Raw genomic sequence first — 25,857 nt, 5'->3', positions numbered from 1 at the left:
AAGGGGACAGTCTCTAGTCTTTCATGTGTGACACTGTTAGGGGTGGCTGCGTTTTCCAGAGGGAGCATCAAAGACATGTATTGATGCCTTCTCAGGACAGCTCTAGGTAAGCATTCTCTATCATGTAGAAAGAGGAGAATTTTCTTTGTATTTTCTGCAAGTGGGCGTCTCCAGACAGGTCAGGGGAGGACTGGAAAACGCAGTGAACGTGGAAGTGAGGGAATTTAGCACCATCGAATTGCCGAGGGGGTCCCCTCAACAGGCGTGTGCAGAAGGCTGAGAATTTCTGTCTTCACTAGGGGATCGGGGCACAATGACTGCTCTGCTCCCTGTTTGTAAATCTCATTCATGGTCACAAGAACTTGAAGCCCTTCACAGAGAGTATATCTATGCACAGGTGCTCTGGGACTGGCTCTTGCTTCTACAATACTCATCAGAGCCTAATGTTGCCTCTGAATAAGAATAAAACATCATTTGTGTTTGCACTGATTTCAGCCTGTATTGGAAGACTGACCCTTGATATTTGCCACTTTGTATGCAGAATCAAAGCCTTGGCTTTCCTGTTCAACTGCTGAGCAGGCAGCTACCTTCCTCTGTTTCTAATTCAGCAGAGAATAATTAGAACTACTCAGTGCCGGAGGACTCTAACAGGTGTGGGAAGTTATGGAGAGCAGCAGTTCTGAGTCCAGGGATGTGAGAGCTGCTCTATTTTGGGCAATAACGTCAAGTATTACAAGGCTTTCTGGCTGGCCAGGGGGTGTCTGGGGCCAGGACCCCGGGTTTCCTATTTGCTTTGTGTGCTCTGGGTCCTGGTCTTCTTGTATTTTGCATGCAAACTTTCATTAAAATAACCTGTTCTATAGATTGAGTTGTGTTCCCCAAATTAGTATGTTAAGGCCCAAACTCCCAGTGTGACTGTATTTGGAGTAAGGGAGTAATTAAGGTTAAATGATGTTGTAAGGGTGGGGCCCTGATCCCATAGGATTAGTGTTCTTAAAGAGGAGACACCAGAGAGCATTCTCTTCCTCCCCTGTCCCCTCTTCACCATGTGAGGACATGGTGAGGAGTCAGCCCCAGGAAGAGGGCCCTCCCCAGCACCCCACCATGCCAGCACCTTGTCCCTGGACTTCCAGCCTCTAGTACAGTGAGAAAATGAATTCCTGTTGCTAACCAGTCTATGGTATTTTGTTATGGCAGCCTGAATTGTCTTTGACAGTTACTAATCCCTATGCAGCTTTTGGTCTGATGCCAACATGTGGACTAGAGAGAATATTTAAAAATGCAGAGGTAATTCCCTCTTTTCCTCACTCCAGGATTGAGTCACAGGAGGATTTTCTGACTCAGAGAAGCAGAGTTTACCTTCATAGGAACAACAGAGATGTGTGTGTGTGTGTGTGTGTCAGAGAGAGAGAGGGAGCGAGCGTTCTCGATGAGCTCTGGCCTCCACAGAGCTTGGCCGGTGGTGGAAGGTGAGTGAAAGGAGAGAGAGTTCCAGTGTTTGTTCCTCTGACTGGGTCCCTCTGGGCTGATTGCCATGGGTCAGCTGACACCCTTGACACCCAAGGGCCACAGGGTGATCCTCTCCTCCAGCCACTCTTTGGTGTGTTAGTTTTCTAGGGCTGCTGTAACAAATTGCTGGAAACTTAGTGGCTTAAAACAATACACGTTTATCACCTGATAGTTGAGTAGGGTAGAAGTGCAACCCGGGTTTCACTAGGCTGAAATACAGATGCTGGAAGGATGCGTTCCCTTCTGGGAGCTCTAGGGGAGAATTCATTTCTTGCCTTCTCTGCTTCCTAGAGGCCACCTGCTGGGATTACAGGCGTGAGCATCCGCACCCGGCATGCATCTTCAATGTCTAGCACAGGTCCTGATATGTGAGAGGTATTCACCCGGAGAGCTGTCGTGATGATGGATGGGGCTGAGTGCCTGCAGGTGGCCTTGGGGCCAGCTGGGAAAGAGGGTCCAGAGTGGTGTGCCGTGCTCAGGGCCATGTGGGGAGTGCAGCATCGCACTGGACCCGGCTCTCCTGATGCTCTGCGGGGTGCTGAGGCGATGCAGAGGAACAGAGAGGACTCCAGAACCTTTCACGCGAGACAGTGGTAGAGTACAAAGTGGAGGAATTATTGTCTAGAAAGCACCATTTCCAGCACTCAGCACGAGAGGTGGTCTTTCCTTCCACACCTGCCACCAGTCTCCTCTGGAGACAGAACATCCCAAGACAAAGAGAGGATAAATCTGGAAACAAGTAGAGCAGGAGAAAAGCAACCCGGGAACTGCGTGGCCTCGGGGAAGTTATTCAATCTCCGAGCCCTACTGCCTCTGAGGAGCTGGAGTGGGGAAGGCAGGGTACACAGTGCCCCGCGGCTGGCCGGCAGGGGTCATTCCCCCCTCTCTAGTTTCCCCTTCACAAAGTTGACAGAAACTGGCATCTTCTGGAAGCTTTGCATCCTGGATGTTGTTTGTCAGCTGGTCCCCAGGTAGGAGAGGATTTGCAATTCAACACTCTGCTCTTTTGCTGAGCCTTGTGACTTGGCCGGGGCTCCCGGGACTGGTGTAAAGGGAAGCACCGCCTGCCCAGGCTCCGGTGTCACCCAGCCCAGCCTCCCAGCTTCTGAGCCGGTGTTGCCGGGGGACATTTCTCTCCTGATGCTGGGTGAGGAGGCAGACAGCACCCCACAGGGCGGGCCATGGGGGAACAGGACGGCATTCACAGCTCCAGCTGGGAGACCTCGCAGGGCAAGAGCTCCCCAGACTCGGCTTGGTCATGGGTAAGGGCCGGCCATGTGGCCATCTGCAAACACAGCCCCTGCTCTTCCTCCTTCCATCCCCAGGTGCCTGCGTACTGATGGGACCCGGGGAACATTTGCGCCCAGAGCGCCTTGTTCGGGATGGGTTTGTGCATTCACGCTTCCCCAGATAGGTGACCGGCCCAGCTTGCTCCTCACAGGCTCCTCTTCAGAAGGCTGCATTTATAGAGGAGGCTGTGGAACTTATTCAAGAATTAAAGGCTTTTTTCTTTTCCTTGGATGGAAAATGCATAGTGATTGCTTAATCTTCAAAATGGGACTTCAGAGCTTCATGAGTGCCTCCAGCCCATCAGGCACTGTGCTGGAATGCCCTTGTCTGTCCAGTTTGTGTGCAGGCCAGGAAGCGAGGTGTGGAGAGTTGAAGGGACCCCTCCAATGTGGTCATTTAACCAGTGCTGTCTCCAATAATATGTTGTGTGTGCTGTGGGGCTCCTGCAGACCCCAAAGCCAGCGGCTGTCCCTACTTCCCTTTTCAGATCTCATCCTAGCAGCCAAGGCTTTTTTGCTGTTGTTGCACAAAAGTAGTTATTTTCACAAAAAAGCCCAAAGCAGGAGTGGAGGGCGTTCAAATAACCCTGAGTGGCAGTGAGTCCCGAGGGTAGGGCCTGGGCTGGAATTCAGAACCCTGCTGTTTCTTCCAGAGGCCAGGGGGTTGGGCTGCAGTGAGGATGATGTGTCAAACCACTGCTCCAAATGGTGCGTCGGGGACACCTGCTGTGGTCCTCAGCTGCAGAGGCTGAGATGGCAGTGAGAGAGGGTTCAGCATGCTTAGGGGGCAGGGAGCCCCGGGGTTTTCTGCATCCTAGGGGGATAGAGTGGCGAGGCAGGCCAACCTCCCGCTGCTGGACCCCAAGCACTTGTCGCCTGTCACTTCAGTCAGCTCCATCCTCAGGGCAGTGCCTTCCTGCAGGGACAAGAGGTCCTTCTGCGGCTGGTGTCCAGGCGGCAATGCAGTGAGGGCTGTCTAGGGAGAAAGGAGGCGTGGATCCTGCTCCCACCTCTGCACTGTTTTGCAGCTTGGCCCTTTGGGCAAGTATTTCCTGAATGGACCAGAGGCCTGCAGAGGAGAGACATCAGGCTGGTCCACAACATCCCTCTACATGATGGGGACAGGAGCAGGACCTTCTCTCGGGAGCCCGGTGCAGGTGAATGACACCCACACTGAGATTAAGTAGACCATTTTTGTGGTTAGTCAGGGATTATAATGGCTTTGTCTTGTTTCCTTTGCTGGAATGTCTCTTAAGTTTGCCCGGTGCTGACTGAGAATGGCACTCGCATCTTCCCAGTGGGCAGGTGGGGCTCTTATGAAGCTCTGCCTCATGCCCTGCAGGACTGACTCTCTCGCCAGCCTGAGACGCAGGTGTTATTATCATGGCATCTCTCTCATACAAGCCTGGCAGGTGGGGAGCACAGCATTGCTATTCCCATTTGACAGCTGAGAAAACTGAGGCTATGAAGTTGGGACTTTTGCACAGCACCTTGGGAGGGGAGTGGTGGAAGATGGGGAGAGGAACCCAGGCCTCCTGGGGCCCAGCCCAACCCTCGTTCTCTCCTGCACCTCCCTACAGATGTGGAAGTTTGGATTTAATACTGATTTAATATTATGTCTGTTTTCTGCTTATGTTTTATTGGATATTAATTATTTTTCTGATTATAAAAGCAGGTTCATTGTAGAATATGTAGCATATACAGGAAAGTTTAAATAACATAAAAGCCTGGGGACTTTGTAAACAGAGGTGGTGCTTCCTTCACCGAAGGCTCCTTGTAATGAAGCTGCAGAGAGGATGTCAAACCTGCCACGTGTCCCCTTGTATTCCATCGCTCTTCCAACCCCACAACCTTCCTGTGTGTTTGATAAACGCTTGTTGACAGATGGACGGCATACTAAGCCCCAGGCTAAAACCCTCAGCAGGCCCCTTGGCTGATCCACCGTGGTCTAGATTCCCCCAACCCCTGCCCCGGCAGTCTCTGTGCGGTGCCCATGGTCTTTTGCCTTGGGGGAGGCAGGCCTCCATGGCTCTGAAGGGTGATGGGGGCCGGGGGAGTCTGGCCTGCTTCCTCTCCAGCTGCAGAGCTGGCTTCCTGCAAGGCTCTGCTTCTGAAGGGGCCTGGTGGCCTTGGCCTTGGCTCAGGCTGGGGCTGCTCCTGGAGGAATCTGAACTGCTTGCTGAAGGGTGGCTGCAGAGCCGTGAAACTGGGAGCGTCACTAGGAGGTGCTGCTGGGGACTGAGTCTGGGACTAGTCCTTGGATGGCAGGGAGGGCTGGGCCCAGAGTTGGGGCTTTAGCACAGAAGAGGAACTGGGACCTAGATCAGGCAGGCCCCCGATGGACTGACAGCAGTCCAGGAATGCTGAGGGGTGATGCAGGAGATGTGGGTGGGAGAGGCGGGAGCTGCGACTGCCCTCGCCAGAAGCCCAGGCAGGGCTGGCTGGCTTCTGGGAAGCGTAAAAGTGGCTCAGCCACCATAGGGCTGTTTTCATTCCTGGGGCTGGAAAATGGCAGCTGGCAGCAGCGTGAGCCCTCGGAGGCACCTGCTAAGTTGGCAGCATCACCTGTGCTGTTGGCCATGGCCATTCCCAGAGACTCTGGGCTTGGTCTCTGCGCCACAGGTATTTCTGGGCCCTGAGTGTGTGCAGAGCTCTGTGGTGGGGTAACGGGGGGATCTGGGGGCGGTGCGTGTAAGGCCTGGTCTCTCCCTCCTCTGCAGGAGGTCAAGGTGGAATGGGAATGGGTGGGGCTGCAGCTGGCAAGCCACAGAGTTCACAGGGCACAGGTCAAGAGTGATTCAGCCTGGCAGGGCCGGAGGAGGCCTCTCTGAGAAGCTGGCCTTGGAGGAGGAATAGGATTTCAATAAACAGAGCTGACGGGGGTGGAGCTTTCCAGCTGCGGGGTCAGCTTGAGCAAAGGCTGGGGAATGAGTACAGTGTGTTCCCCTAAAGCTAAGTCTGCAGGGGTTGTTCCTTGGGCCGTTGGGACTTTATTTTTTTCTTAGTTAGGGTGTGTGTGGTGACGTTCGTCTTGGTCAGGCACCCTGCCTATGAAAGATAGCAGGCAGTCACGGGCCGAATATGTAAGACCCAGAGTGAAGGCCAAGGTTCGGGGGCCACGAGGCCTGGACTCACACCCTAGCATTGTCAGTTACAACTTTTGATTTGCTGAAAATGTAGTTGTCTCATCTATAAAATGAAGCTTATAATACCTAACTATATACTACTCACAGGTACTTGATAAATGGTAGCTATTATTAATACCAGCACTACACCTGAAAGCAGATGGCCTGTGGTGACAGGCTGGACTGCAAATACAATGGTGCCAAGACACTGAATCCCTCTACACTGGCCCAGTGGACTCAGAGAGCACTGTAGGGGAAAATGCATGGAGCCAGGTCCTGCATTTGTCTCTGTATGAAGAACTCTGAGTTGTCTTCCTTTAGTCACTTAGCTTGGCATTCAAGGCCCCTCAAAGGCTGGCCCCACCTCTCCCCCTGATATGGTTTGGATGTGTGTCCCCCACCCAAAGCTCCTGTTGAATTATAATCCCCAGTGTTGGACGAGAGTTTGGTGGGAGGTGATTGGATCATGGTGGATGACTTTCCCTTTCCTGTTCTCATGAGAGATCTGATTGGTTAAAAGTATGTAGCACCTCCTTCTATTGTCTTCCTCTTCCTCCTGCTCCGGCCATATAGGACGTGCCGGCTTCCCCTTCGCCTTCTGCCATGATTGTAAGTTTCCCGAGGTCTCCTCAGCTATGCTTCCTGTACAGCCTGTGGAACCGTGAGCCATTTAAACCTCTTTTCTTTATAAATTACCCAGGTTCGGGTATTTCTTTATAGCAGTGCGAGAACAGGCTAGTACACCCCCGTCGGCTCTGTTCTTTCCTTCTACCACGTCCCCGTGCTGCCCCTGGGACGTGCTGCCCCTGGGACGTGCTGAGCCAGGCGTGTTAGTTGGGTCTCCAGGGAGGTGACCATTCAGGACCCTGGACCCATTTTGTCACCTCCAGTCCATGTAGGCTTGGGGGTTGGACTTGGGGCCCCATCTACTCAGAGCTTTTGTTTGCCACCTGGGTTCATTTGGCTTCACCAACCAGAGGCCTGAACAGAGGCTGGGCGACGTCCTCTGGGGCCCCTTTCTACAGGGACCTTTGGAGCGCACGCCCCTGACGGTGGCCGGGTGTGGAGACAAACCCAGGGAAAGGGTCCACTTCTCCCATACCGCGAACCCCCTGAAATGCCTGTGTGGGCTGCCCCCGGTCCTGGGAGGGCTCTCGGGAGGCTGCTACCTCTGGCCGGCCTGAAGGCACTGGCGCCTGGCTTGTTTGTTGTGGGTGAGATGGAAACAGAGAAGAAAGCTGCAGGCCTCCGTGGGGAGCGGGGCTTTGGGCCTCTCTCTCCTCTCAGCGTCCTGGGCTTGCCCCACTCCTCCTGCAGGTGAGCCGTGGGGAGGCCTTGAGCGCCCCCTGGAGGTGACACTCTGCCACTACACATAGGAAACCACCTGGAAACCCAACCACAGTGTCTGATGTGACTTTTCTTAGTGACAAGAAATTAGGATGAGCACGAGCAAAGTCGGTGGTCACAAGGGAGCAGCCAGGCCAGTCCTGCTTAAACTCCTGCTGTTACATGTTTGCGATTGAACTCGTAGCAAGCTGCCGATGGAACACATCCTGCCTCCGGCACAGACGCCGATCTTCAATCCCTTCTCCCCAGCACCGGTCACAGCCCTAGTCATCCTTCAAGGCCCAGTTCAAATGCCTCCATCTCCATTCCATTTCAGTTCGTGGTTGGGGATAGGAGCTCCCTTCGCGATCGTCATCTTTCTGCTGCAGACAGATTTTGTTTCCCTCTGTAAAGTTGGAGTGCAGGGGACAAGGCTCTGAACATAGCATTTAAGTGACAGAGATGGTTGTGGTCATGTCCCAGTATGTATTTATCTATCTCCTGCTCCAGTAAATGTCACACTCCCCGGGCAGCGAGGGTGTCACCATCTCCGTGTCCCCACAGCACCTAGCACAGTCTCCCAGACTGCCCGATCCAGGGCAGACCCTTAGCATGGGAACGCAAGTCCTTGTTTGTCCGGGTCACTCAGGTTTATGCCTATTGTCCTGTAATTATTTATGCACCCTCTTTTGCTGTCATAGTTGTTGGGTTGGAACAGTCACCCTATTTAGCACACACCTATTAAGCCAAAGCACCTCAGTGTGTAGGCTTCCCTCACCCAAACCTGTTCCCAAAGGTCCTTTCTCACCGGCTACTTTGGGGGCCCCAGTAATCTTCCCGACCCCTCTGGTCAGGGCCAGAGTGGGGAGCAAGTGTCTAAAGCAAGGCCTTCAACAAGGTCCCTTCCCTGAGAGACTCAGTTTGTGACGCTTGTGATTGTGAAGCTCAAATGGGTTATGTGACTCCACATAACTCTGCAAACTGTGGTGCGCCCTATTATTGCCGTTTAACTTGTCAGTGTCGGTTCTGCACCCCTGCAGGCTCTGTAGGGGCTGGAGAAGAACACTTGATTTGGAATTTCGGTAATAGCCAGCGAGCTAAGAACCACATAAAATAATGCAGATCATATAAAATGCGTCATGTGTCATTTTGTCTTCTGATATTTAAACATGGTCAAGTGTATGGTAGAGAGCGTGAGAGAATGGGCTGAGCTGGGCTGGGTATACTTGAAATGATGACTCCAGACATGGGAGATGGGAGCGGTTGAAGGGAGGCAGCCCATGAGTCGCCCTTTGGGAGCAGATGGCCTGGAGTTGAACGTGAGGGATGGGGATGAGGGACTGAGAAGGAAGAAGAGAAACAGGGAGGTCTGAGATGGCTTTTACTCTGGGAAATAACGGGTCCGCCCTTCTTTGTCCCTGCCTCCTGCCTCCTCCTGGACTCTATGCAGAGGAGAGAAGATGGGGCGTGGCTTCCCCCCAATGCTGTGGTCATCGAGGTAAGCAGATTTGCCCTGCCCTGCCCTGCACTGCCGCTCCGTTCCTCCAGGACGGCTGGTGTTTATGTGAACATCCTGCTGCACCTGAGGAAGGGACAGGTGTGGTGAAAGCCAGGCTTTGTCATCCAGGTGCCCTGGCTTGGAATCCCGGCTCTGCTGCTTCTAAACTGAGCTGTGACCTTGCCCAAGTCGCCTTGAGCCTCTCCCAGTCCTGGGCTCATCATCTTTAAACTGGGGCTGATGACGCTGCTTTACCAGCCCAGCATGGGGGTGAGTGAGGTGAGCTCGGGAGAGTCTTCTTACTTTTCTCATAGCAGCTGCATGAAAGGTGGATTAGAAGAAGCTGCCAGGCAAAGTATCCATTTACTGAAAATTCAGTGTGAACTGTACAGTCTGTGAACCTCTGGCAGGTATCACGCTGGCTCTTGTGATCCGAATGGCAGCTCTGGGTCTGAGCTGGCTTCTGGAGCTGGAGCCCCCACCCTTCCCAGTGCCAAGGCTGCTTCTGACGTAGTAAGCAGGTGTGTCTGCTAGAGCAAGGGCCAGCCAGGGTGATGGACTCTCTTGTCTCCTGGGCTCAACCAATCCTCCCACCTCATCCTCCCAGGTAGTTGGGACTACAGGTGTGTGCCACTGCAACCAGCTAATTTTTTTTTTAAGTTTTTGTAAAAACAAGGTTTCTCTATGTTGCCCAAACTGATCTTGAACTCCTAGCCTCAAATGATCCTCCTGCTTTGGCCTCTCATAGTTCTGGAATTACAGGCATGAGCCACTGTGCCCAACTCTCTTGTTTTTGAAGGAAGAACCAGAGTAACACAGAGCTTGGAGGGTGGTTGGCATGGAGTATTGGTGCCAAAGTTTTCACTGACCCGTGGTGAACAAAGAAAATAAGACAATGTTGTGGGGTAGCTATGTTCATGTGACTTGGCCCATTCAAATTCCCTGGGAAAGACTATTATTTATCCTGGGAGAAGGCATTTTCTATTTTGGGGAGGTTAAAGTATCTTTTATGAAAAGAAAAATACTTTTCTTCCCTCCCTCCTTCCATCCCTCCCTCCCTCCCTTCCTTCCATTGTTTTTCATTTTTTAAGATTAAAAGTTGACAACCTTATGTCAGTTACCACGCATGCTCCCTGAAATGAAAATTGTAAAAGATTATTGTCTTTTCACTCATTTGCTTATTCTAGTAATAAAAATTCACTAGGCGACACTGTGGCCGGCACTCTTCTAAGCACTGGAAATGAGCCGTGAATAAAACAAACATCCTGCCCTCCTGGAGCTTACAGTCCAGGTGGGGGAGAAAAGAATAAGCAAGTGTCTAAGTAACATGCATGTCAGATGGGGAGAGGGGTTGTGGAGAAAAAGAAAATGGGGAAAGGCAACGGGGAGCCCGAGACGGGAGGATGACGTCATTTTCAATGGGGAGGTCACAGAGAAGGTGACACGTGAGCAAAGACTTGAAGGAGCTGAGGAGTGAGCGGAGGCCTCAGGAGGTGTCAAGGGTCCTGAAGCTGAAGCATCTTGGCAGGTTTGAGGAACGCCAAGAGGCCAGTGTGGCCAGAGCTGAGAGGACGGGAAAAGTGGGAGGAGATGGTGTGAGAGCGGTGTGGAGGCTGGCGGAGCACAGGCCAGCATGGAGGCATTGGCCTCGACCCCACCTTGGGGTGTCATGTTAAGGGGACCCACCTCCTGGGCTTTCGGGGCAGGGCAGACCTGATGGACCTGTTGGGAGGCTGTTGCAGTAATCCAAGTGGGAGGGGATGGTGGTTTGAACCAGGTGGTAGCAGAGAAGGGTTTTGAACCATTTACTCGAATAAACTCTTTAGAATTTTATTGTGCCTCAGTTTACCTTTTAACAATTCAGATGAGAAATCTAGGCTGGAGATACAACTTCAGTCCCTGAAATACAGAGTTTAAAAACTCCAGATCTGGTGCATCCTTTTGTTTTAGACACGGGTTACCGAGTCCCCCCAGAGGGTAGCAGGTGTCTTTTCTAGGCATGCCTATGGCAGAGCTAAGACTAACCGTCACTTCCTGATTTCGCATCGAGGAATGTGTGTAAACTCAGGTACCATTTTGAACTTCCCTTTGCATTTAGATTTGGAATACACTTGGTCTTGTTTCTCTTTCCAGAGATTTCCCTCTGTTTCTCTCTTCTCAGCCCTTCACATTCTCCCCGTGCCTCTGCTTATCCAACCCCATTTCTTCTTTTGGGGTTGCACTCAGTTGATAGAGCACTTGGACATCCTGGGAGACAGACTGCCACCACCAATGTCCAGTGACCCTTCCAGGCCTTGTGTAAGTGCAGCCTTCTCCAGCCGCCTGGAAACCCCCCAGCTGGTGGGATGCCTACATTCTCAACCACCCAGCAGCTCGCTTTTAGAATTTGGCCCCTACTTTCTATTGTGGTTATGTTGGGATGGGCCACTGGCACATAGCAAGTGCCTGGAACTTGCTGAAGAAACAGATGCAGGAATGAAATGACCAGGTGAGCGTGCCTAGGTCTTTGGTGAGCTTTGGCCTGTTCTGGGCTTCATCAATGTGCTGAGGATCCCCGACCCCGCTTTTGGCACTTATCATGTGATCACCCACAGCCCCTGGGCTGTCCCTTTGAGAAAGCCCTGCCCAGTGTGGGTGGGATGTGCCTGGAGAAGGGGGAACCAGAAAGTGGGTGGGCCCAAGGGCAATCAAGAGGTGCTCTGTAGTTAGCCCCCAGGGTGAAACGGCAGAGGAGGGCTAGAACGCTGGGTTGGACGGACTCCGGGAAAGATGGAGGCTGGTGGGGAAGGACGGTGCTGGAGGGTCTGGCACACCTGAGGCCTGTGTGTATTGGCCCTGGACAGAGGTTGTGTGGTGACTTTTGTGGATGGGTTGTCCTCGTTTAAAGGGACAGGAACAGGGTGGGTAGCCATGGCCTGGGCACCACGGGCAGAGCACACGCCCACGGGAAAGAGCACTCTCCTTCTCATGCGAGCGAGCAACGAGATGCCTGTGGCCGTGTTCTGAGGGAGTCTGACGCTCACCTTCTGCTCTCATCACCCCTATGTGAGGACCCATGAATACGCCCCTCACAGTGTTTGCAGTTGGAATGTGTGTCCATTAGTGATTAATTGATATGGGTCCTTTTATGGGTAAGCAGAGCCCAGGCACTCACCTTTCCTCTTCTGCCCCAGCTGCTGGGGGCAGAGTTTTGTTTGGTGCTCAAAGGCAGGATTATCTGTGGTCTAGATTTCAGGAATCATTCTCTCCACTCCCTCCCAGCATTCTGAATCCTGCTCCATGTCATAGCTTTTCATCCTTTTTTTTTTTTTTTTTTTTTTGAGATGAGGTCTTGGCGCGTTGCTGAGGCTGGAGTGCGGCGTGATCACAGCTCACTGCAGCCTCGAATTCCTGGGCTCAAGTGGTCCTCCCACCTCAGCCTCCTAAGTAGCCGGGACAACAGGTACACACCACCATGCCCAGCTAAGTTTTAATTTTTTTGTAGAAATGGCGTCTTGCTCTGTTGTCCAGGCTAGTCTTGAACTACTGTCTTCAAGTGATCATCCCAAAGTGTGTGAGCCACTGGGCCTGCTCCTGATCCTGATATGTTTTTAAACAATTCTATTACCCAGTTTTGTTTTTCATCATATGCTTCTTGAGATCCTTCTAGGCCTTGATAAAGTATATAAGAAAATAATAGTGAAAGTTTGAAATAAATACGACTGTGAGACTCTTGTAAGTTGCTCTGCGGCTGGGCTCAGGGAGGGGCAGGGGGATGTGATATCTCCTATAGCATGGACAGCAAGGCAGGGACAGGGGGCTTTGTCTCTGAACTTGGGAAGAGTTTGTTATTACTAGGATGAAGAGAATGAGACTCTGTAGAGGGGAGAATTGCATTTAGTAGGAGAGAAATACAGAGAATCTGAACAGTTCAGAGAATCTGGCTCTATCCCTGACCAAGTGGTTTTGACCAGGCCTGCAATACATTTGTAGCAATGACACCTTCCCCATAGGGCTGTCCATAGACTGCGTGAGACCCTATGTGGATGCTGCAAGCACAGGGGTGCCCTCAAAAGTAGCCAAGCTCACCAACACTCACGGGGGAGGCAGCATTGGAGACCAGCCTTATCAGGTGGGTGGCTTGTGACATGCACTTTTATGAAATGAGGCCATGGCAGGGCCGCAGCTAAGTCTCTGCAGTTTATGGTCTGCATGGAGTGCTGGCCGAGAGGACACTGGGGGCTGAAACCCAACCTGTGCTTGACTCATCACGCCCTCCGGGCTCTGGGACTGAGGCTGGCTGGGACATTGAAGGGGAAAGGGCACCTTGTTGAAATTTGTCCACCCAGAGGTCCTCTTTGTTAATTCTGCTTGGAGGGACTCTGAGTGTCAGTGGTGGCCCAGGGAGTTGAGCCTCTCCATAGTTCTCAATGCTTCACTCTCCGACGCGGAATTCTTGTTATAGCTGAAAATATCTGCAGGTCCCTGTCTATAAATGGAATAAGAATGGAGCAACTGCTGGAGATGAAAGGACGGAGAGCTTGGAGCCCTCCCTTCTCAAGCTTCCTTTCTTTTTCCTACATCAACCCTGCCACCTCCTTGCCAGCTCCACCCTCCCTCTCCCCACAGTCACCCCAGGGCTCCTCGCAACATCCTTTGAAACTCCTAGAGGAAGGAACCTCCCAGAGCTACCACTCTGGAGTTGCAGGCTAGAATTCTTTTCAGAGCAGCACGGAGTAACAGTCTTCAGACTTCAGGACTGAGACTTTCTGCATGGCGGTGGCTGGGAGGATCCAGTTTCCACGCCCTGCTGTATTTTTCAGGCCCCGCCTGTTCCTCATTTACCCCGTAGAAGTGCAGCCCTTCGCAGAAACATCTTGCGGTCGCTCGGGTCCCGGTGTCCTGGCCCAGAAATACCCTCTAGAGGGCGCTGTCACGCTGAGACCCGGGACAGGACGCACCGGCGCGAATCAGGGCCCCTCGCCACAGGGGAGTGTTGACAAATGGAAAATGAGTTAATACATACAACATTTTCAGCCGATAATAAGAGAGTTTTGTTGAAATTCTTGAGTGAATTCTCTTTATCTAAGGATAAGGTGATTTGAGTTTCAAAACAGTTCAAAATAAAGGAGAAAGGGACTTGGCTAGTCGGTTTCTTCACCTGATTTGACCCAGGCAGAAATTGAGTTATTAATAGCCATTTGATAGGCACTTCGCAGTTAATGGTGAAGCAAGACGGGATCAAGTTCTAGTTTTTACCCAATTAGAAATGCCCACTGGGTGAGAGGTCACCAGATAGAAAGAAAAGGAACAGTAAGTCTTCTATGCTGAACACTGAATTTGAGCAGCCGACTTGTATAATGGTATTTTGCAAACACGACTTATTCCAAATTTATGGATAATTCAAAGTGCTTCGAAAATGAACAATGTCCAGGTTGATTATTGTTTTTGTTTACTGAGTGCTCTCTCTCCATGCCAGGGCCCTATGAGACATTTTCCATATTTTGTCCTACCGATCCTTGTAAGAAACACACAGGTGATTCTTAGCCTCAGTTTACACATGGAGGAGCTTTGAGAGATTAATGAACTGCTCTGGTCGTTTCAACGTATTCTGATTTTTTCGCATGAATTGCTGATGGCTAAGGCTTTGCCATCTGGAAGTTCTACAATGGACTTTTGAGGCTTAGTATATTTGTCTTCAATATCATCTTGTTGGTTTTAGACCTGACAAGGTCCTTTCAGATTTTGATTTTGTTATCCAACATACTGATTTTGTGACTTTTAAAAATCTGACTGACTTGCTTTCTTTTCTTGACTTCTGTTGAATTTATAATTTTAAAATATAATTTTTCTATCCTCTTTTCTGTTTTTGCTCAGTTAATTCCATAATCACAGAACAAAATTATATTCTTTTAGTGGTTCTCCTTAGCTTTTGAAAACATACCTATAGGCTGGGCATGGGGGCTCATGCCTGTAATCCCAGCACTTTGGGCCGAGGCAGGCAGATTGTCTGAGGTCAGGAGTTCAAGATCAGCCTGGCCAACATGGCGAAACCCCATCTCTACTAAAAATACAAAAAAATAGCTGAGTGTTGTGGCGGGTGCCTGTATTCCCAGCTACTTGGGAGGCTGAGGAGGGAGAATCTCTTGAACCCGGGAGGTGGAGGTTGCAGTGAGCCAAGATTGTGCCATTGCACTCCAGCCTGGGTGACAGGGTGAGACTCTGTCTCAAAAAGAAAAGAAAAGAAAACATACCTGTATAACAAATATTGTCTAACACAGTTTGAATTTATTTATTACTTCTATACTCCTGCCAAACAGGGCCTAGGCCTCAGCTCACTTTGAAAACCATTGGGTACACCCCTATTTTATTAGTCTTGTCCAGAGTTTTAGTTTTTGTTTTAAAGAAAACCTAAAAATTTCAGTTATTGTTTTCAGTAAAAAAAAGAAAAATGTTAATTATAATATGTCCAACCTCTTGTATCTTTATCTATACTTTTTGCATCCCAAACCTTTTGTCTCAGTTCATGATTTCATGGTTCTTCTAGGGACGGTCTATGGAAGACAAATTCCTTTAGTTTTTGTTTATCTGAAAATGTATTTTTTTTTTTTGCACTTTCTTTTCTTGAATGGTGGTTTAGCTCATTATAAAATTCTAGGTCAACAGTTGCTTTCCCTCAATATTTAAAAAAGCATTAGTCTTCCATGAGACATTTAAATATTATCCTTTGCCATGTGTGCTCTGTGTTTCACTGTAATGTGTAGGTGTAGATTTATTTTTATTTACTCTTCTTAGTGTTCAGAGTCTGCTTTTTTACTCATCACTCGTTCATCAGTTTTGGAAGATTCTCAAACATCTTTTCAACAACTTCTTCTTTGTGATCTCCTTAATTCTCCTTTCTGGCACGATTAGACACAAATTTGAACCTCACTGTATCCTCCATGCCTCCTAGCTGCTGTTTTACTTCTTTCTTAATCTCTTTGACTTGCTGTGCCTGCTGGATGCTTCCTTACTATATTTTACTTCATTAATTCTCTCTTTTATGTTTCCTGTTAGGTTTTATCTACTATATTGATATTTATGTTTTAATTTCAATGACTATGTTTTTCATTTCCAGTATTTCTAATAGATTCTTTTCCTTTATTTCATTGTTTAATTTTTGATATGTTTCTGTTTCATAATTTCTCTTTTTAATGGAGGTTATTCCTTAATCTGTGTCTATATGTATCTCAATTATTCTCATTTAACAGTCATTATCAGATTGTTCAATAACCTGATAATGACTGTTAAATGAAAATAGGATACATCATGATGTAAGTCTATATTCCAAATATTTATTTTGTGTGCTGTCCTTAGCATTAGACATTTTGCTTGAGGGCTCATTTTGAGTGGATTTAAAAATCTTGTTGTGGTTTTTTTTTTTTTTTCTCTCCTTTAATACCCCTCACACCAACTCCTAGTCCTTTGTTCTCTAGCAACAAGGCTGGGTGATTTGAGGGTCCACCCTCAGTCCTGTGGTTTGTAGTTGCCTCCCCAGGTCCCGGGGCACAGTCCAGAGCCAGGCCTTATAACAGCACTTCCAAGCTCCCGTCTTATAGTGATATGGGGAAATCTGGGCTCTGAACGAAGCAGCCTTTGGTTTCCTTCCTGCTTGAAAGGTTGGGTCACTTTCCTCTATTGCCTTGGCCCTAAGCAGTAGGGCTGCAGACATGTTTAAGCCTCTTTTCACCAGCATAGGAAATCCCTTCCCAGGATTACCTTCAGTGTGAAGCCTGGCTCCCGTGTCCCATCTATGCTTTCCTCCTCAGGTGCTGACCTCCAGCCATTACCTCTTTCCAGGCCAGAGACTGTGCCGGGCCTGTGGCTTCAGCTCCATTCACCATGCACACTTCTAATCTGTCTTTGGTTCTTGCACACTGACTGCTGTTGGAGCCCTGCTATGTCATATTTGCTTATCCATTGATATTCTGTGGGCTTGGATCAGAGGGGGTGATTCAAAATACAAGTTCACTATACCATCTTGACCATGAGCCACAAGCATGCTTTCTCTCCCACTTCAATATTGATCAAATGTCTAAGAAGGAAAGAAAGAATAGAGCCAGTGGCCTGGCATGAGAAGCCTCCATCCAAGTTGATTTCCATATTTCTTAGAAATAAGAATGTCTAAATGCTGTGCTTGATACACTATTACCCAACCCAGGTTATCCAACTATCCTTTAGAGCATCATGAAAGATCTTATCAAATGCTTCTCTGAAACCCTGACCTACAATGCGAGTGTGTGTGTGATTCCCTTGATTTGCCAATCTAACTATTCTATGAAAATGGAAAGCCTTTTCCTTAGCAGAGTTGTTACTGTGAGTTCTGGGGGCTGTCACTTTCTTACAGGCTGTTACCCTAACCATAACCCTTGTTTTCCGATCTGAAGAATGACTCACTTGGGGGAACCCAGGATGAAGTCCACACACTGAACGTACCTTGCTGTGCATCCTAAGGAAATGCTGGCATATGTAAAGCAAAAAGGCATCTGTCCTTACTGCCCCAGGGATTTTGAATATTTTTGCTTTCTGTGAAAATGCCACTAGAAAGTTTGGTCCCCTTTCCTTCTTGCCTTGGCTCTGGCACATACTGGCTGTGTGGCTTCAGTAAGTCACTCTGTACTTGGGTGGCGTCATCTGTAAAATGGGTTGCTGTGCAGATTAAACAAGGCAGTGCAGTGGTTCCCAAATACTAGAAACTCCTGGGAGCTTTGCAATGTTCCGGGTTCTACCCCTGTTGATGTTGACTCAGTAGATTTGAGTGGGGCCTGGGAATATGTAACGCTAGTGAATTCTTCAGTCGAATCTGATCTTGTGGCATAAGTTTCTAAAGTGCTTAGCAAATAGTGCTTAGCAATAAGGAGCACGATACGTGCCCTACACATGTGTCCACCTCCTTCTTTCCTTCCCCACCTGCTGTCTCCTTCTCTGCTTTCCTCCCAGGTACATGGTGCTCTGGGTGTTCCCAGTTTGTGTCACAGGAGAAAACCATAGGACAAAAATCATTTAAATTGCCCTTCTCCAGATGTTTTTGATAAAAATAGTCAGAAAAAAGGACAATGCTTACCTCAAAGTTTTCATTTAAATTCTACCTCCGGATATCAGGCCTATCCTCTTCCCTTTGTTAAGCCCCATGATACAGAGATAAATAGGATTCTGGCTCTGCCCCTGAGATCTTAGGAATATATTTTCAGCCTGAGAAATTTAAGGCATTGAGGCCAGCTGAAGTTGGAGAGAAATATTATTTTTGGGTAGGGACTGGCCAAATCCCACCCTAGAGGCTTTCTCTAGACTTGGGCCCAGTTTTGATTGGAAGGAAGATTCAGGGTCATTGTGACAGACAAGATGGGTCCGATAGGTGGAGCTAGAGAGTCGGAGAAATAGAAAAGGCGGGGCACTCGTCCTCAGGGTCCCAGCAAGGCCAGGTACAGTCGTGGTCCAAAGGTCTGTCAGAATCACCTGAACAACATTTTTTTTTTTTTTTTTTGAGATGATGGAATCCTAGGTCCAACTGAAATTTCTGGCATTGAGCCTTGGGCATGTTTAGCAAATTGCCCATGTGACTCTGATGTTCAGCCAGGCTTGGGAAACACTGATCTACAGATCCCAGAATTTTCTAACGTGACCCGGGCACTCTGTTGAAAGATCTGGTCAGCAGTCTGAGCTGGTCTAAATCTAGAGCCCTGCACTATTCGGAGGAGCTAATGAGAAGTGCTGACTCCCAGGCCCCACCTTGGACCTGCTGAATCAGAATCTGCATTCTCAACAAGCACCCCCTTCAGTGGTTCGTAGTTTCCTCGTGGTGTGAGTGGTCACCTGGCACAGAGCTTCTTGTTTATATCTGAAACTATCCCTACCATGGGCACTCCCTGAGACAGGGATCACATTTTGCCCTTGGCACCTCTCTGAGCCTCAATTTCCTCATCTTCAATGGGGGTGGCAATGATATTTGCTGTACCTCCCTCTCAAAGTTCGTAGGGGTACTAATGTCTGACTCCCACATTAGATTGTGAATTCTTGGGGGCAAGAGCCATATATGTGTGTGTGTGAGTGTATATATATATATATATATATATATTTTTTTTTTTTTTTTTTTTTTTTTTTTTTTGAGATGGAGTCTTGCTCAGTTTCCCAGGCTGGAGTGCAATAGCAAGATCCCGGCTCACTGGAACTTCCGCCTCCTGGGTTCAAGTGATTCTCCTGCCTCAGCCTCCCGAATAGCTGGGATTACAGGCCTGAGCCACCACATCTGGCTAATTTTTGTATTTTAGTAGAGGTGGGGTTTCACCATCTTGGCCAGGCTGGTCTTGAACTCCTGACCTCAGGTGATCCACCTGCCTTGGCCTCCCAAAGTGCTGGGATTACATGCGTGAGCCACCATGCCCGATCAAGAGCCATATATTTTTAAAATTTCTGCATGCCCAATGCCTAGCATTGCATGAATTAGTCATTTTGGCACAGAATGATAGAACCCTTGAAACAGAAAAGACTTCATAGATTGTACAGAATAATCCACTCCAAGAATGTATGAAGAAACTAAGGTGAGGTTTAGGTTGTTATTGTTACTCGAGCCTATCTGAGAGGCTCATGCAAGGATTCAAAGAGCACGCCACCATGGCTTCTAGTCTCCATGATGTCCTTCTTCTTCCTTGACTCTTCAGAGCTCAGCTCTGCTCCAGCATCTTGGTAAAGCTCCTCTGACCCCTCTGGCCACTGCCACTTCCGTGCCCTCTGAACTTCTGCAGCATTGAGTGTCTGTGTCTCGTGTTTGCCTGCAAATCCTGGGCTGGTTTCCTTGTACCTTCTGTCCTTGTGTATGTATCTGAAGCTTGCAGTGCTATCTCATAATGCACCTACCAAGTTCTCTGAAGATGAGTCCATGGTCCTTGGTGTACCCCCATCTGCTTCCCAGCCCAGCACCTAGCACAGGGCTGAGCACATGATAGGCATGGCTAAGTTTTAAAATATCTGTTAATTTTATACTCTGGGTTCTCTTCAGATTGCATGCATCTTTTGCCTTTTACTAAACATCTGTTAATTTTGTTAAAATATAAAATCTCTCACACATACAAAAGTTATAAGAAATAATATAAAAAATTCCTGAATCCTCACCACTACGTTAAGAAATATACAAGCAGTATTATAGCCGAGGTTCTCTATGAACCCATTTTCTCCACCCATTTTTCTCAGCATCCATGAATCTCGATGATCATCCATCATCTGGGCTGTCACATGGCTTCTTTGGTGCTCCTGCCCATGAAATAAATACCTGAAAACCAAGGCCCCAGGTGGTCATGAGGCTACAGTTCATTCAATTCAGTCACTGCAGAATATTTATTGAGAGCCTATGATGTGCTGATGACTGTGCTGGGAACTTGGAGTACTTTGGTGAACAAATCTGACAAATATAATATATCGAACAAAACAACTCAAAAGTAAACACCGCCTTCATGGAGTTCACATGGTGGGCAGTTCATAAACAATTAATATAGTAAATATGTAAATGATAGAACATGCCCAAGGCTAAAAGTGCAATGGAAAAAAATGAATCAAGGTACAAGGACCAGGGATTTGGACAGGGAAGGGCCAACCATGGTCGGCAGCTTCAATGAGTAGATGAGATCTGAATGAGACTTGGGAATGAGGGAGCTGGCCATTTGATTTTGGAGGAAAGGAGTTGCAGAGGAAAGCCAGTGCAGAGGCCCTAAGGCGGAGTATTTGAGGAATATGAGGAGCTCAGCATGGCTGGAATGGAGGCAAGAGAGGGCATCTGGAGATGCAGTCAGGGTATGAGGGGCAGGGGAGGAGCAGATTGGTTAACTTCAGGTTCTTTCCTCACATGGGTTAAAGCAGAGGGGATCTCCCTATTACGCCAGCTTAGGGTAGCTGGGCCCCTTTTGACTGATTGCTGTGAAATTCTGTTTTTTTGTTTTATTTTTGTTTTTGCGGGTGGCCAGAGGGAAGCTGGCCTGTTTAAGGATTTGGCTATCATCTCTGTCTTGATTTATTGGCAGGTCAGATCTCACAAGGAAACAGCTTAGGTTTTGGTTTGGTGAGTGGAACCTTAGCATGAGTGACTCCATTTTGGGTTGGTCTGTTGGGACCTAGTGCAGGAGCTCAGTCCAAATCAGTATCCTCCCATAGATTTTTTTGACCACTATAAATGTGGTCTGAGTTTTGAAGTGTAACTGATAAAACATGTTTCTCCTCTCTACCCGGTGGCCAGGCCCCTTCCCACTGCTGTGAGGTCGGCAGCGTCCTTCACCATCCTATGGCTCTGACAGTTGCTGACTCTCCTTTTTTTTTTTTTCTTTAATTTTACTTTAAGTTCCGGGATCCATGCGGAGAACATGCAGGTTTGTTACATAGGTATACGTGTGCCATGGGGGTTTGCTGCACCTATTGACCCGTCCTTCAAGTTCCCTCCCCTTACCCCCCCACAAACAAGCCCCAGTGTGTGATGTTCCCCTCCCTGTGTCCATGTGTTCTCATTGTTCAATTCCCACTTATGAGTGAGAACATGTGGTGTTTGGTTTTCTGATGGGGTTGCTGACTCTCGAATGAGCTGCTCGAGGGAAGGATAAGGTGCAGTTCATGCCAGAATCCCCAGCTTCCCATGCAGGCTGGGGACATAGTGGGTGCTCCTGAAATACTGGGTCACTTGAATTTGATACGATGTATATATATTCACCTCTAGTCCATAGGTGCATATAGTCTATATATTAAAAAGACATTGGATTTTGACTTAAACTAGATGTTTCTCAAGCAGCACCAAGACGGTGCTAGAGCCTGGGATTGGTCAGAGAATTGGGTCCCGGTCAGAAGTGAGTGGGGATGGCTGGCGAGCAAGGTGTCTGTAGGGCAGCTCAGGGTGTCTGATGAGCAGACAGCAAACTTCTGTCCTGCCCCGAGTGCTGAGGAGCGAGGTGACTGCCTACATGGTGATGCAAAGATTTGGGCACGCTTCCGGCTTTCAGGCCAAACAACTCCTCGCTTGCTCCATGGCACCACTGATCCCAGCAGTGGCCCGAGGGAGCTCCTTCCTGCTGCTTCATGCTCTGACACCTTTGGGGGGGTCATTTCCCCACCACGTGGGTCTCCTGTCAGCCTCGAAGTGTCCTGTGCCCCTCCCTGGCTACGCCCAGGCGTGCCTCCCCTGGCTGCACCTCCTCTGCGCTCCTGCCTCTCTCTGTTCTTCTTTAGAGTGGTTCTGCACGTCAGCAGCATCTGTGTTGTGGGCCTGGGACCCTTCAGAACAGGGGCTCCTGCCCAGCCTCTGGGTCCCCCACCTCTGGCCCAGAGAAGGCTCTTTGTTCCTCAGCCCCAAGCTGTATCTGGTGAGAAAAGACGCGTAGTCCCGGAGCTCAAGTTCTGGGAAGGGCAGTGCCCTTTTCTGTGGGGCCCTGGGCTTGTTCTGCATTGTTTCTAAGAGGAGCTGCCACTCATATAGGCAGCCCTGCAATCGGAGGGCTGCGTGCTCCCCCTGACCAGCCCCCAGCTGCTTCTGGATACAACGGCACTACCCAGATGCTTCCTGGCCTCGCCCAGCTCTTGTGCTCCTGGCAGCCCTGAGCTCTGTCTTTGCTCCAGGCTGGAACAGCAAGCAAGCAGCTCCTGGTGGCCTGTGGCCAGTGCAGGAGGAACAGGAAGCAGCCCCCGTGGGCCACTGTGGGGCTGCACCAGGAGCTGTGCTCGGCTCCTGCTTCTCCCTGGTTTGGCCTAGAAGCTGGAAGCCTGCCCGAATCTGTGTGTCGTGTCTTGGGAATTCATCCCTTCCTCCCTAGCACTTGGGTGCCCAGTGCTTGCTGAACCGTGGTGACCTGCTGACTCCTTCCCTCGCCTGCCACTGGTAGTGACCTGGCCTGGGGACAGGGAAAGGACTCCCATTCATTGGCAGGGTGAGTGGAGAAGTGCTTGGTGGGCTGGTTTTGCAGCCACTGAAAACCTGAATCACACCTAGTCATCATGTTGGCCTTGCTGGTGTGTGAGTGCTGGCAGAGTCTGGGTACCAAACGCCCCGGGCCTTGTGTCCTTCCCCATTTACAACCCCCTCCTCCCCATCTCACCAGGCCAGGGAACAAGCCCTACCGCACATTGCATGGAAGCGAACGTGCTCAGAAATGCAGGTTCTCCCGAGGGGCAGCCCTCAGTCACAAGCCAGACTAGTCATGCACCCCCGGCTGTGGGTGGCTTCCTGACCCAGAAGTGCCCAGTTTTGCCTGCAGTCCTCGTGGAGCCGGTGGTGGTCAGAGAGTTTCACTGTCTCCAGCGCTGTGTTGTCATTTCTGCCAAGCGATGGGCCCATTTCTGTCTAGAGCCCCTCTCTCAGGTCCTGATCCTGCTGGGATGTTGGTGTCTGTGACCCAGAATAGCTCAGTCAGGGGTGTGCGGGGTGGCTCCGGTGGCCATCCTCACTTGACGTCCTGGCAAGCCCTGACTCAGGCTGTCTGCTGTCCCCTGGCCAGGCCCAGATGAGCCGCACGTGGCCCTCATTCCTGACAGCTTTGCTGCAGGTTGCAGCTGTCTCAGGAGACCAGATGCTTTGGGAGAAGGCACTGGATGTACTTGAAGTCAAGGGGCTGTGTCCGAGTTCTGTATTTAAAAATCCTCTTTAGAGTCAAGGCTTCTGTGACTGGCTGCCACGTCCCATGCCTCTTCCGGGAAAGGCAGGAACAGCACACAGTAGCAGGGACAACACCACGTGGCTCCAACAGTTTCAGAAACAGCTGTTTCTTCATGTTCCTGGTGCTATTTCTGCAGAAGAACCCACTCACGTGTGAGCTGGTGGATCAGGCCCAGGTTGTTAAAAGCTGGTCTTCTAGATTGCCCGACACCATGCCTCTGAACACGGAGTGAATTCCTTTCTTCCGCGTTATGAAATACACAGTGTTTTTATCGGGACTCCCGCTGCTGGGCACTTCTATTTAAACAGAATAAGCTTTGTTGATTAGGGTCCTTCTCACGTGGAATCTCTGGTATTTTGGACAAGGTCAGGGCTTTGCACATTTTGTGAGCAGAAGGTGGGTCAGGGAACTTAGGAGTCTAAATGATGCCTATCAGCTCTCTCTCTGGTGTGTCAGCCTGAGCCAGTGGTTGGCCTTGGGCCCACTGCCTGAGCTCACACCCCTGCCTGTAGAACTTGTGCCTCCTTCAAATCAGCGTCCCCTTTGGGGAAAATATATGGAGGCCATGAATCAAGCTTGGCCAACCAATGGTCCGCGGGCCGTATGCAGCCAGGGATAGCTTTGAATGTGGCCCAACACAAATTCGTAAACGTTCTTAAAATATTATGAGATTTTTTGCAAAGAAAGTTTCTTCAATTAAAAAAAATGCAATTTTATTTTGTTTGTTTAGCTCATCAGCTATTGTTAGTGCATTTTATGTATGGCCCAAGACAATTCTTCTTCCAATGTAGCCCAGGGAAACCAAAAGATGGGACACTCCTGCTATAAATCAGTAACGGGTCCTCAGGAACTATTGAACCCCCATTTACATGCAAAATGTTTGTACCTGTTAAAATAAATCCACATAAGGACCTTTCTAGGGAACACTTTCTTGCTGAGGGTAAGTCCTTACATGTAGTTGAAAACAGTGAGATATGTCATAAGTTGATGTCAGGGTCGACCCACAGCTTAGACTTGACCGGCGCCCTGATGTCAGCGGGTATGGGTATGGAGTCCCTGGGGGTGCGTGCGGAAGAAAGAGCAGCACAGGGAGGAAACAGACACCAGAACGCTCACCTTTTACGGTGCTAGTGTGAGTCATGGGAGCACCTTTCCTTCTCGGTATGGCTTCGACACCTGTTAGATGCAGCCCCTCTCGTGAAGCCATGTCGCCGAGGAAGCATGAAGATGGTCTTGGGTATCGGTTGACTGTGTGCAGTCACGCCAGCCACTCACTGTTTCCTTAGACATTCACCATCGGACGAAGGGTCACTGAGTGACCACCGTGTGCTGGGCTCTGAAGAACAAGAAGCCTGAATCTGGGGCTGCTCTTAGGGAGCTCCCAGCCTAATGGGGCACAGGCAAGCAAAGTGATATAAGCGAGGGCAATAGAAATGACTGATTCCGCCTGCAGGAGATGGGCTGGGGGAGGGAGAGGAGCCGGTTGGCTGGACAAACGGTAAGCTGTGTGGCTTTGGGAAAATTACTCAACCTTTCTGAAACTCAGTTTCTTCAATTAAAAAAAAATGGGTTGTAATACCCACAGCATTTGGAGAACTAAATGAATTGACTCTGGGAAGCACCTGGCACAGCCCCTGGCACATGGTAGGTGTGTCTTTCTGTGATTGTTATTCTAGGCAGAGGAAGCTGCCTGGTGGCCATCTGTCTGCCTTGGTGCACAGGGTGAAGTCCCTGCAAGTGAGCCCAGTGGCGTCTGATAGCCATCCACGTGTCAGGTGTGACTCAGGTTCTGGAAGGCCTGTGTCCATTGTTCATGGTCACCTGCAATCCAAGAACCCACTCTTTCCCAGGTGAAGCCTCAAGAGTCTGCCCAAGTACAGAAACATAGCTTTGCATCCCAGGGTACTCTTAGACTTAAACAACCTCAGTCAGGTGGTGCAATGCCCAGTGCCTATGGGGCATCTCCCATCTGGTGTGAGCTGTGTATTAAGGCTGCCCAGAACACTGGTTTGTGTGACCCTCACAACCTGTCTCATCCTGACCTCTGGTCCATTGCACTATTTTTCATTTTCTCTCTCTCTCTCTCACTCTCTCTCTCTCCGTCTCTCTCCCTCTCCCACTCTCCACCCCTATGGGCCTTAGTGCCAGCCCCAGCGCAGGCCTCCCTGCCTCTCTGGAGGCAGTATCACAGACAAGGAAGGGTGAGGGCCTTGGGGTTGGACAGGCCTGGATTCAGTCTCCACTTGGCCACTTCCACAGTGTGTGGATAGGCTGTATGAAGCCGCTCTGAGCCTCAGCATCTTCATTTCCAAGCTGATGCTAATTAAACGTCCCCCTGGGGAGAGAGAGAGGCTGAAGGAAGGTATAAGTATACATGCCCAGCACAGCACGGAGCACACGATTCGTCCTCGCTCTGTGGCAGCTGTTGTTACCCACATCCCTCCACCTCCCCAGAGCCACTCCATACGCCT

General features: G+C 49.7%; 1 protein-coding gene across 3 annotated transcripts in view; it reads left to right on the top strand.

The window, feature by feature from the left end:
• The first annotated feature begins 2,587 nt into the window (after positions 1–2,587).
• LPIN1 (lipin 1) overlaps positions 2,588–25,857 on the top strand; it is a 150,753-nt gene continuing 127,483 nt past the window's right edge. For 2 of the 3 annotated variants that reach the window (XM_008952322.5, XM_008952320.5), the window contains exon 1: positions 2,588–2,771. In XM_008952322.5, coding sequence (XP_008950570.3) covers positions 2,691–2,771 — 81 coding nt within the window. In that variant the 5' untranslated portion in view covers positions 2,588–2,690. The remainder of the gene's footprint in view (positions 2,772–25,857) is intronic. The other variant, XM_034952635.3, reaches the window with a different exon arrangement.

Source organism: Pan paniscus, chromosome 12, assembly GCF_029289425.2.
Source record: "Pan paniscus chromosome 12, NHGRI_mPanPan1-v2.0_pri, whole genome shotgun sequence".
NCBI lineage: Eukaryota > Metazoa > Chordata > Mammalia > Primates > Hominidae > Pan > Pan paniscus.
Note: the sequence above shows the minus strand (reverse complement) of the source record. Positions and strands in the feature narration are given on the sequence as shown.